The 13,263-nt window shown below is 47.3% G+C and overlaps 1 protein-coding gene across 1 annotated transcript in view; it reads left to right on the forward strand.

Annotated features, from left to right (window-relative positions):
* The window catches only part of LOC136577174 (syntaxin-1B), an 87,751-nt gene that overhangs the window by 66,175 nt on the left and 8,313 nt on the right, over positions 1-13,263 (forward strand). The window contains exons 2-5 of the mRNA XM_066576961.1: positions 2,143-2,217; positions 3,413-3,512; positions 13,032-13,106; positions 13,187-13,260. Coding sequence (XP_066433058.1) covers positions 2,143-2,217; positions 3,413-3,512; positions 13,032-13,106; positions 13,187-13,260 — 324 coding nt within the window. The remainder of the gene's footprint in view (positions 1-2,142; positions 2,218-3,412; positions 3,513-13,031; positions 13,107-13,186; positions 13,261-13,263) is intronic.

The raw sequence follows: 13,263 nt of genomic DNA on the forward strand, positions 1-13,263 counted from the left end.
TGATTTATGGCGGATGCAGCGTCCATTTTATGGATTGTAATAGGGCAGGCAACCATTTTGTGCCGAGAACCTGACACCGCTGAGACCGTGGCCTCCTCGGGTAATGGCCGACAATAAAATATTGATTACGTTGGTCTTCACAGGACTATTATATAGAAGAACATTGTAAATATTTATGACCAAAATGGCGGACAGAGGAGACGGGGACTTGTGGTAACGAGGCGGTAACTGTAGTAGGGGAGTGTTAATCTGTTTACAGCGGCCATGAGGGTAAGAATAGTCAGACAGCGACCAATTGTTTTAGGGACCTAAGTGTAAATTTTACCACAGGAAAAGGGGGAGACGTCAGCCAATCAGATTGCAGCTCTCTAACCCTCTGTGGAAGGAGCTGGAATCTGATTGGTTGCTATGGACAGGAGCTGCAATATGATTGGTTGCTATGGACAGAAGCTGCAATCTGATTGGTTGCTATGTACAACCAGGACATTTTTCCTCACAGGCCGCATGAAGCCATATTTGAGTAATATGAGGCGATAATCGTGTCCGTCTGTCCGCCGTCGGGGCGAGATATGTCAACATGCCTTTTTCTGTAATGTTTAGGAAAGTGAAGCAGACCGGGCCACCATAAAGAACATATATTGCGCAGTGTCCTGTTCCTTTGTTATTGTGACCAATGGCTGACGTGTGCGGCTGTATGGCGGTCAGGGAACTCCCATCGTATTCCTCATTATATGCGCCAAACACGAGGCGAGGGATTTATCGTGTGCGCTATTTTGTATTCCAGCAGGGCTGCGTTCACACGGGCGATCGCGGGTGAGAAACTTGGCCCGACATTGTGCTTGCCAAAGCGCGTTTTTTCAAGCCGATTCAAGGCGTTTTTCATTCTAGAACGCCTCGCATCGCTTCTGTGAAGTTGCGCTTCTTTCAATGGGAAACATCACATCGCAGTCACATGCACATTCCACGTTGTGCGAGCGCCATGTCATGTCTTTTAAAGTCCCATTGAAAACAATAGGCGTTGCGTTCCGAGGAAACGCAAAAAGATAGAACGCGCTGCGATTTTTATCCTCGTACCATTGCTGTGAGGGAAAAAAGTCACTGATGTGAAGAAGTCCGTTCACATAATGGGGCTCATATCCGTGCGGATTACACCGTGTTTCCATCGCCTTGCATATCGCGCTCATATTTGACCGCTGCATATTGCTCCCCCATTGACTTTTATGTGAAATTTTGGTGTGCAAATATGAGGAGGATACGGTATTTTATACCTTCAAGTAGAATTTTCGCCAAAAAGCTACTTCAACTTAAATCTGTCGTAGATTTCTTAGGCGCATGGATGGCCCAAGACGCGCCAAACATATCGAGAGGTGTGCGCCTCCTAATACAATGGGAGCTTCTTACTCCAGTGAGATTTCTATGATGACTGGCACGTGCGATGCCCATCCCAGTATCTTCCCGCAGTGTGAATAGGGCATTACTAACACTTCTCAGTAGCGATGCCGCGGAACGGCGGCCACTAACGAGTGCGTTCGCTCCCTTTTCATTAAATGCATTTTATCATCCCTTCTAAGCTGAACGCGGATCAGATGAAATCCTCGCCAGAGGCGGCGGCGCTCAGACGCTGATCTCCGTGTGGTGCAGCGCTCGCATAGAGCTTGGGGGAAATTTACTAAGACAGGCGTTTCCGATTTCCCCCGGCGCACGATGCACCAATACATGAAGAGCAGCACGCATCCTCATATTCCCGGCACCCCCTGCGCCAACACGGAAATGTACAGCAGGTCCGACATTTCTGGCATAATTCACACCAGTTTCTGACATAAATCTGTTGGTCTGGAGCGCCAACGCACCCCCAGAAAGCCCACACAATTTCATAAATGGCCCCTTGTGTAGATTCAAGTCACCGCCCGCATGATTATTTGCATCTGGCCGGGCCTGGATAGCAAGGTTAGGTGGGTGTACATCGTAGGGGATGGTGACTTTTGGAAGGGAAACGTGTACCGCTTTTACAAGCCAGTCACGCCAATTTGTGATCCTTTTTGCATTAATCGGGCATGAGGGCATCCATGTATTGTGTGTGAATACGTGTGCAATGCTGTGACAGTGAAGAATCCCTCCTGATTCTCTCTTCCTCCCTCACAGGCTAAAGATAGCGATGACGATGAGGAGATCGTACACGTCGACCGGGACCACTTTATGGATGAGTTCTTCGAGCAGGTGAGCTGCTGATATCATGAACTGGCTTTCGTGATTGTTGCGTTTTCCCATTATTGTGGTTTTCCAGTGTTTCCTGGAGCGGCTTCTTTATAACCATTCAGGCGCAGTCCGCTATATAATACACACGTAATGTAGTGATTCACCGCCCGATATCGTCCTCGCCAGCCATGTGAAACCCGTGGATGCGGGGCGGTTTCATGTGACAACCGCCCCGCATAACTGCGGCGAGGAAGAGGACCGCGGAGTTCTCCCATTGTTTCCAAGGGGGCCGGTGCTACTGCTGAAAGAACGATGTGCGATATCGCAGAAAGTTAAAACGTGCTGCGATTTCTTTCCTGTATTACATCACATCGCGGTGCCGTGCAGGACAGCATCGCTAATGTGAATGAACCCATTCAAAAGAATTGGGCTGATATTTGTGCGTCTCGCAATATGCAAATCTCGCACGATTTTCTCCAGTGTGAAGGCATTCGTATGCGACCATAAAACAAAACTACCGATTTCAATGTGGTTACGTTCACACTAGCGGGATTCTGGCCGGTTAATACTATGACCGAGAAGAGATAAGATATGCCTTATCTCGTACGTAGCATTCATTTTTGGGCAGGACCTATCTTCCCACAGAGTTTAAACACCCATCGTGTGCAACTACACTCCATACTGGCGAGCATAGTTGCGCATACGACCGCCTGTTTTTATCCTCAGTCAAATAAATAAAGCAATATCGCCCCTTAGGCCTCTTTCACACGAGCGCTTTTGCACACAGAAAATCGGCCGCGGGAATCGCAACCATTAAAACCCTATTTTTGTGCGCATTTGCACACCCGAGGCTCAATAAGAGTCTATGGGGGTGCGCAAATGCATTGCACTTGTAAATGCACAATTTCACGGTGTTGATTACTAACACCAGGGATTAGTTAGACTGCTCCACCTGTTCAGACATGGCGGTAATATGTTCTGCGCCAATGTGAACAGGGCCTCTAGGGGGCCAAAGTTCAGTAAGGAGCGTGGATCCATTCGCCAGAGGACGTGATCGGAGTCCATTCAAGCGCAATCATGACCTCCTCTCACAAGCGTGACTACAGCGAGGCGTGTGTGAAGCAGCCCTTAAACATTTTCCGGTTACTGTCCGCGTCCCACCGTCTGCATGTCGCCTGTTTACTAATATGCGGAATATTCGCCTTTCCGTCCGCAGGTGGAGGAGATCCGAGGATGCATCGAGAAGCTCTCAGAGGATGTGGAACAAGTGAAGAAACAGCATAGTGCCATCCTGGCAGCACCCAACCCTGATGAGAGTAAGTAGCTGAGGGCAGGTGGGCAGAGGCACCGCAGGGGCAGGAGTGGAGGAAATTTAAAGGGAACCACCTTCCCTTTAAGAAGGAGATTACAACACTCAGCATCACGCTGCAGAATATTAGACATGCTGATTCATTGTAATTGTGCAATGTTATCAGCTTGTTGGCATTACGAGCTCTTGTGTCCCTATGACAACACTTCCTGCCCCTTCGGTCTGGTAGCTGAGTGTTGTTGTTGGGATCCCCATAGCAAGTAGTCCGGTCTCTTTCCCTACTTGGGCCAGAATAATAGGAACTGGATATATACAGGGTGGTTCAAAGGTATGCGCACACCTGAATAAATGGAAAATGGGGTTGGGAATGCATCCTGTGTGTGGCATGTTCCTAAGGAGAGGGGGGCAAATCTGTGAGGGACGTGTTCAACGCGGTAGCCATTTTGAACACCGCCATCTTGGAAACGAGTTAATATTTTAAAATGAGAAGGGGTGCTTGTGACATATGTATCTGCTAGAGAATTTGATGAGGAATCCAAATTTGTGCTTAAACGTATTAACAATGTTTCCGTGACACAACGATCATCCGCTACAGGATACGCACAATGTGCTCCCTGTTGTTTCGAGTTGCCAAGGCCTCTTCTCCCATTCATAATGCACTGAGAGCAACACCTCAGCAGACATGCTTCCACGGGAGTCCAGGAGCCACTCTTGTGCGCCATTCTCTGGATTTTCAGTATGTATACCTTGGACTTATCATCCCACAAGAAGAAGTCCAAGGGGGGGAGAGCTGGTGACCACAGGGCACACTCCACCGGGCCACGATGCCCACTCCTGAAACTGCTGATCCAAATACTCGCCATTATCTGCCCTATGGTGGATTGACTCACCTGCTCTCCTGTGACAGACACCAGGTGCTACGATGTATAGAAGGACCCCAGGTCGGCCATTGTTGTTGCCTTGTTTGGGGCAGTTTTGCTACATCCACTTTTTGCAGGTCCAACACAGAACCTGTTTGGTGAATTTTGTCAAGCAATTTGCCAACTGTGTCATGGCGGATGGGTGGTCTGTTAGGGTGCTGATCATTGAAATCTGCTGCGGTGACTTGGCTTCCCGGACATCATCACAATCTCTGTCCTCCCCTTGTACGTTAATGTCGCAGCCATATCTGTGTCTGTAGCAAAGAGAAAAGTGACAATTTGAGAATTGGATTCCCCATCAAATTCTCTAGCTGATACATCTGTCACACGCACCCCTTCCCATTTGAAAATATCGACTCGGTTCCAAGATGGCGGCATTCAAAATGGCCGCCACGTTGGACACTTTCCCTCACAGATTTGTTCCCTTTTCCCATTTCCAACCACGGTTTTCCATTTATTCAGTTGTCTTCATACATTTGGACCACCTTTTTTATACAGTACTAGACAAAAGTTTGGACACAACGTTTCGTTCCATTCTTTATTCTTGTTTTTTAGCAGCTTATTAGCTTCATTTGCATGTAAATGAGCCTCCCTGGGCTGTATGCAGAGAACAGCAGGTGGTCTGTTCTCTGCATTCAACCGCTTTCTTCTCCCACGGGACAGCAGCTGAATACAATGTTATCAGAGCTCCCCAGGAGAATTACAGTGTGCGGTCCCTGCTATCAGCTGCCTGGCTGAACAATGGATTTTAAGCTGAACTAAAAATCATTGTTCAGACAAAAAGCAAACGATGGTAGCATTTGCACGCAACGATTATCACTCATTGTTTTAGTGAATTTTGAGTGATAATTGTCCCGTGTAAATGGGGCTTTACGCACCCCAAATAATCTCATTTGGGTTTAGGTTGGGCGATTGTGGAGGCCATTTTGTCTGATACAGCACTCCATCTCTCTCCTTCTTGGTCAGATACATAGGCCAGACCTTACATAACCTGGAGGTGTGCTTGGGGTCATTGTGCTGTTGAAAAACAAATAATAGTCCCAATAAGCGCCAACCAGCCATGCTTCTAAAATGTGCCTTGAATTTTGAATAAATCCCCCAAAATGTCCCCAGCAAACTGCCCCACACCATCACCCCTCCGCCATGCTTCACGGTGGGAGCCACACATGTAGGAACCATCCGCTCACAAAGACTTGCCGGTTGGAACCAAAGATCTCAAATTATGACTCATCGGACCAAAGTCCAGATTTCCACCTATATAATGTCCATTTCTGGTGTTTTTGGCCCAAACACTCGTTGCCGCTCCTCAGCAGTGTCTTCTCTCATAAAGGCCCGATCCTCGCAGTCTCCTCTGAGCGGGATGTGAGACGTCTCCAGTACTTCATCTCCGTGAAGCATTTATGTGGCTCTCATCTGAGGTGCTCGTAATTTGCAATTTGCAGTTTCTGAGGTTGGTAATTCTAATGAACTTCTCCTCTGGAATAGAATTAACTCTTAATCTTCCTGCGGCGTTCCTCATGAGAGCCGGTTTCATCATAGAATTAGATGGTTTTCATGGCTGCGCTTGAGGAAAGCTTCAAAGTTCTTGAAATTGTACAGACTGACCGGCCCTCATGTCTCCGTGTAGTCAGGGTCGGTCATTTCTCTTTACTTAGTTGAGTGGTTCTTGCCATCATGTGGACTGGAACAGTCGCTGAATAGGACTAGACACATTATGGGACTGCGCACCAACCAGACCTCTGCACAACACGACTGATGGCCTCAAACACATTAACCCCTTAGTCACGGCCAACACGCCTTTTTTTACTGACCTCACTAATGGGCTTTAAAGCTACATATACATCTTTTTAAGGAGGTGTCTTGGTTGACTATTGACAGCCAGGCTACTGTTCTAACCATCAGGAGAGAAGAAACCTCAGATCCCAGCAGCTTAACCCTTTACATGCCACAATCATAGCAACTGCAGCATGTAAGCCGATGACAGGTGAGGGGACACCTTCTATCACCCATCGGCATCCCTCAGTACCATCACAAAGAACCAATGGGTTCCCATGGCAACCGTATGCCTGACAAAGGCTTTCATGTCTACCATGTAACTCAGCCTATTAGACCCTGCCTCCATCAGCGTATTATACGCTGCCATCATAGGCATAGCACAAGTAATGACATCTACTATCCTAGTGATCAAATGATCACTCTCAAGTGACTGAAAAATAGTGTCAAAAAAAGTTCGATGGAGTTAAGAAAAATAAAAATCAATTGAGCAAAATAATATAAATTCTTCCGCACCAAAATGGATAAAATACAAAATGTGTTGTTTTTTAATTACAAAGCAGCACCTAATCAGTATTATCGCATTTGTTACGGCTAGAGATGAGCGAGCACCCAAATGCTCGGGTCCGCGGTATTCGAGTTGAGCTTTTTGTAAAATTCGAGAGCTCTACTAGAGTAACGAACCCCATTGACTACAATGGGAGACTCCAGCATTTTTGTATGTGGGCCGCCGGGTCCCGAGCTTTTCGGGGGGGTTCGGGGGTGTGTGTTCGTCTGTCTCTCTCTCTCTCAAAAATTTGCCATTGACACGCATGCGTGCTGCGTCGCGGGGGGGGGGGCCAAAACAGACACATCACAGCAGGGAGGAGCCAAAAACTGGGGCGGGGTCAAACACGGCGTGATGCTCATTCGAGTAACGAGCACCATTGAGTATGCTAATACTAGGACGAGTTTCAAGCTCGGCAGAGTATGTTCACTCAACTCTAGTTACGACCCAAACAATGAAAATATTTTGTAAAAATCATTTAAAAATATAATGAACCAGAATTGCTTTTTTTTGTCATTTGCCACTGAAAAAATGCAATAAAAAACAATCCAAAAGTCATATTTACCTCAAAATGGTAAAAATTACAACTCTTCCTGCAAAAAGCGAGCCCTCATAGAGCTTCGTCATCAGAAACATGAGATAATGCTGCGAGTCTTACAATTGGATGATGCTGAGTCAATTATTTTTCTTTAAAACGTTTTTTTAATTATGCAAAAGTAGTAAAAAATGTGTAAAAGATCTCTGTAAACTCGGGATCGCAGTAATCAGGCCGATCAGATAGGAAAGTTATCAGGATATGTTTACTGAATGGTGAACGCTGTAAAAACAAAACCACAAAAAACAATGGGGGAATTCCTGTGGGTCTTTCCCATCTCCCCCCCCCCCCCCCCCAAATATGTAATAAAAGCTATACAACCCATTATACGGACCCCAGAGTGCGGCCGTGTAAACATACAACTCATCGAAAAGACAAGCCATGACTCTTTCAATGTGGCAAGGAAAATTGCTCGGTCCCTAAGGCAAAAAATAGACCCGTCACTAAGGGGCTGCAGAGGTATTGCTTCATCTTCCTTATTTGCATATATTTCCCAGAGGAGCATGCATGGCCTTATAAGTCTCCTCACTTACCTTCTTGGTGCTCTCCCTAAGGAGTGATGATACCCCTTCCATCCCACGTCACAGGCCTCTCACTAGCCAAGCCAGGATCCTACTGCACACTGATGAGGGGCAAACCCCCCGAAATAGCTGTCTGTGTATGGATTCTGACTTGTGGTTTTCAATCCCCAGTCATTATTACAAGACTTGTATAAAGAGTCTGACATTGATTTGAAGGAATGCTGCCATCCAATAGGTGGCACTGCAGAGGTATTGCTCCATCTTCCTTGTTTGCATAAGGGGTTATGGTTACATGCACGGGGACGATTTTACATCCGCTTTTCAGACAGAAAAATTGATCCGAGAACTGGACATAAATAGCCCCCATTGACTTGAATAGGGGCATGCACATGGGTTTTGTTTTACTTGGGCTCCCAGTCCTATTCTTGTCTGATTCTTGGATGAGAATAGCACATGTCAGTGTTGAGTCCCCCATATAGTAGACATCCTGTTCGTGTGCTGACTGATGCGAGTTGCATCTGAGAAACTTTCTCGGGCGTAGCTTTTTAGTCGTCCGTGTAAATATACCATAAGGCTGGGCTCACATGAGCGGGTCGGCTTCCGCATGCGGAAATCCGCAGTGGAGGACCTGCAAATAATCGCAGAAACATTGCGTATGTGTATGAATCTACGTCCTTACGTATGCGCTGCAGATCGAACCCATCCATAGAGATCAATGGGGCTCTTACACGTGGAATCCGTGGTAAAATAGAGCATGCTGTGGTTTTTATTTGGCTTGCGGTATCCGCAAGTCCATGCATTAAAAGACCGCGGATCATCCGCGGAATCTGCAACTCAAATCCACTCATGTGAGACCCACCCTAAGGCCGGCTTCAGACGACCGAGAAAACCGCATGAGATTTGTGCACTGCCAGACAAATATGCACCCTATTCTTGAGCGATGTTCTACTGTATGGCACCGCGATATGATGTAGGACAGAAATCGCGGCATGTTCTCACAACGCAGCCCCATTGTTTACAATGGGGCTAGCGGCAGCAGCACCGACCCCATTGGATGCAATGGGAGAATTCTGCGATCCTCTGCTGCAGCTGTGACAGCCGCCTCAGAGGATCCCGGAATCCCCAAAGTGATGCGGGGCTGTTTTCACATGAAAGCGCCTTGTATCCATGGGATACCGCAGCCCCCCATGACAGCTGCAGGTTCTCGGCTACCTCTGGTGACCGACAGCATGCAGCTGTCACGTCCACAGCCCATGTGGCTTTAATCCCCAGAGCAAGCGTGTTTTTATGGCCCTGAGGATTAAAGCCCACTAAAGCAGGATGTAAAAAGTCCATGGGGTGGTCACTAAGGGGTTAAATCTTTTTTCTGCAGCGTTCCTCACGAGAGCCAGTTTCATCATAGCATGTGATGGTTTTTTGGATTCTGCATATGGCTTCTCTTCTCACAGCGCCCGCTCGCCGCCAGTCCCTATGCACGGACAGGGCTCAAGACTATTATAATATGTCACAGCCCAATGCATCGATCCCCCATCAGTGTGTCGGGTCTGACGGTGATTGGGTGCTGTGAGGAGAGAAGCCGTGTGCAGAATAGAACGCTTCTCCTTTACAGCGCTGTTTGCTACCCGCCTGACCTGTTACACGGACATGGGCTCAGGGCATTAGGCTGCGACATGCAATAATGTACACCCGATGCCGTGAGGGCTCTGTCAGCGCACCACGTCCGGCGGGGAGAGAGCAGCGCTGTGAAGGAGAAGCCGGATGCAGAATAGAACGCTTCTCCTTCGCAGCGCCAGGGGACAGCGGCATATGAGAAGAACATGAGAATGTGGGACACAGGGCTCTTAAAAATAGATTATATACAATAGTGACATTTATTAATAAATGGTAATACGGAAATAGAGCGGTGTCTACAGCTGAACTGGTACAGACTCATCTGGATGGGGCGCCCCCTACTGTTACACAGCCAGGTGAAGACAGATTTCTTAGCCTCGTCTTCATCATGCATATAACGAAGCAGAACTGAGAGAAGAGCACAACCTTCCCATGATGTCACCTCCAGTCCGTGCGGGGATACGTCATAACGGAAGCCAACAACAATGGGGCTCTACATGGGAAAGGTGATGACTTAGGAAATCACAGATCTGGGGTCACTGATGGTGTGACGAGCCAAATGACTCATAAATCCGGATCTTCAGTTCAATTCTTGTGTTAATGACTGGAAAGTTCTTCTCAGTTTGAGCTCCCAGACGTTCCTCTCCGTTGTTCTTAAAATGACCTTGTAGTATTAAGACCTTCAGATCTGGCGCACTGATCCGGAGTAATGCTTCCCCGCCGGGTATCCAGCCTCTTCATTATTATAGTCATCCTGGACTGTAGTCCCTGCTTCTTGTCCCCGACGAAGGAACACTTAGATCACACATCGGCTCTCTGCGGATGGAAGATTCAAGTTGGAAATCTTTACTGATATAAATGGTGTCATTTATTGAGAACACAATGGCGCATCCGCAAATGGAAACCAAAATCGTCAACCAATGGAGGGCCGGATCCCCATCACAGGAACTCATAATGTAACTCAGTAGTGTGTACGGCCCCCACATGCCTATATGCCCTCCTGGCAACATCCGGGCATGCTCCTGGCAGATGGTGTCCTAGGGGATCTCGTCCCAGGAAGATCCTGGACTACTCCAAGATGTTCTTCCTTGGATTCGGGTCTGGTAAACGGGAAGGCCAGTCAATGGCATCATTGCCGTCACCATCCAGGAATTCCCACATGAGGCCCGGCATTGTCCTGCAGCGGCTTAAGGTCTGGGAATGGCTCTGAAGATTTTATCCTGGTATTTAACAAGGTTGTGCATTCATTGGTTGCCACAGATGGGTGGATTAGCCGCAGGCGGTTGTCTGACATCTGGCTACAACAGCTGTGATCAGAGCTTACTCCGATCCCAGCCATTAACCATTTCAATGCCACTTTTGATAGTGGCTGACAGAAGGAGAAAGCTCCCATAGTCTTCCAAATGGGCACCCTGCAATGAAATAGCGAGATGCTGTTCGGGTGTCACGGCAGCCCATGTGAGGGGTCGCAGGACTGCCATTTAGTTTTGGCTATTTAACTGTGTTTGTGGCACATCTTAGTAGAATGCCTGCAGAAATACATACAATATACCGTAATACTGAAGTATTGCAGTGTACTGTATAAGTGATCAAACTATCAATAGTTAAAGCCGGCTATGGGGACCAAAATGGTAAGTGAAATCAAGTTTTTTAATATGATTACATCTGTATCTTATCCCGCACAGTGAACGCCATCAGAAAAAAAATGCCGTGTACCAGAATTGTGGGGGGTTTGTCGCTCCGTGCCAAAATAAAATGTAATAAAAAGTGATCAAAAAATCACGCTGCTCCAAATGGTACCAATAAAAATTACAGAACGTCCTGTAAAAAACAAGTCCTCACACAACCCTCATATAAGAAAGCTGAGGGGGGAGAAGATGGCGACAGGATGTAGGGTTTTATTAAGATATGTTATTCCTTACCATTGCACCATGTACCCTGTAAGTACGAGACCCCCGAGGGGACACACCCCTTCCCGCCAAAAAAGCTGCAATTGCTTTCTTTTTGTACTTGCTCCCATTTAGATTTTTTTTAAGTTTTTCGGTACATTATACATGATATTAAACGGTACCATTGAAAAATGCAAATTGTGCCCCAAAAAAACAAGCCCTCAGACGTGTTGCTAAAAAAAATTAAGGTTTTTTGAAAGTGCGGATGAAAAAATTAAAAAAATGATAAATTGCTGTCCATAAAAGGTTAGCAGAAGGACTCGCCCCCCAGATGTATGACTCATGACAGGGACCCTCCTGAGGCCGCTCTCACACAGCCCGCTTCTTACCAAGAGCAGCACGCCGCGCTAACCGCGGTACAACGCTCCCATTCATTTAACAGGGCTTCGTAGACCTGCGCTCAAACAATTTTCGAGTGCTGTCTGCTCTATTTTCACGTGTGTTAGCACTTTTTTAATGCGCCCTATCACCCATCACAATGATGGGGTGCGTTAAAAAATGCTGGCAATCGCTGCTACATGCGTTCAAAAATGTGGCTCGAAATGGCAGTAAAATGCCACAAATTTGGATGCAGCGTTTTGAGAGCGACCAGAGGCTGGATTCACACCCATTTTCACGCTTGAATTCCATCCGCTAGCGATATGGGCGGAACTCGTGCCTGAAAAGTGTTTATTTCAGTCCGTATATTCATACCAGCGGAGCGACGGTCCCAGGTAGAAAAATGGCCACACGTCCTATTTCTGGACGATTTCTTGTAAAGACTCGCCCATTGTTTTCAATAGGGTCTTCAATACGGTTGCATCTTACTCACGGGGCGCGCGTTTTACATGGAGTGCAGTGTCTACCATAGTACATAGCAATCGCAGGTTCAAGAGGGCGCAGCTCTCTGCCCAATATCGTGCTCGGCAGTGAGAGTCCAGCCGGAGTCATCACCTACTTCCAGCTACAGATGAACCCATTGTTACTGCTCGGGCTTTCCTTAATGATGTCCCCCCCCCATGTCCCAGGTCTGCATGTAACATCACATACCTTATAGCTTGTGCCTCTCCTGATGAAGGAGCCGCTCAGCGCTGACAGCTGGCAGGTATAAGAGATCCGCTTGTCTTTTTATACAAGTGTTATAGATTTTTCAGGCTAAGACGGTACAGAACTAATTTTGGTTCACATCTCCATGGGATATAAAAGCCCGATAGATGGGGCATCCCACCTCTGCGACTTGCATCTTTCTTGAGTTCAAGCCCCGACCAGCCCGGCGCAGCTGACTGTGGCGGTCCGGACGTACAGCTGTTTCCATAACTCTCATAAAAGTTCATGGGAGTTGCAGAAGCCCCGCAGACAACCAAGGTGTTCCTAAATCCCAATCACCCCACATGCTGCTGGGCCGCTGTTGGTGGGGTCTGAACCCTCAACCGTCAGATGTTTTAGGTCTCTTTCAGATTTGGCCTCTAGATGGAAACAGATGTTTCCATTCACTGATTGCAAACAGAGATCTTGGAAATGATAGGGTATTGAAGCACAGAGTCTGTTAGGAGGTTGTAGACTGCGGTATGTAATGCTGGAAGGATGTAGCAGGTTTCACCTTCTTCCTTCTCTTTGTCTCTGTCTTTCAGAAACCAAGCAAGAACTGGAGGATCTCACAGCCGACATCAAGAAAACGGCCAACAAAGTGCGCTCCAAGTTGAAAGGTCGGTTTTCCATTGGTGCAGTGCAAGAGATTTATCAGAAGCGGCGCCGTGTCTCACTTTGTCTCCCTCCTCCCTTACAGCCATTGAGCAGAGCATCGAGCAGGAAGAGGGACTGAACCGCTCCTCCGCTGACCTGCGAATCCGGAAAACACAGGTA

The sequence above is a fragment of the Eleutherodactylus coqui genome, chromosome 8 (genome assembly GCF_035609145.1).
Source record: "Eleutherodactylus coqui strain aEleCoq1 chromosome 8, aEleCoq1.hap1, whole genome shotgun sequence".
NCBI classification, from domain to species: domain Eukaryota; kingdom Metazoa; phylum Chordata; class Amphibia; order Anura; family Eleutherodactylidae; genus Eleutherodactylus; species Eleutherodactylus coqui.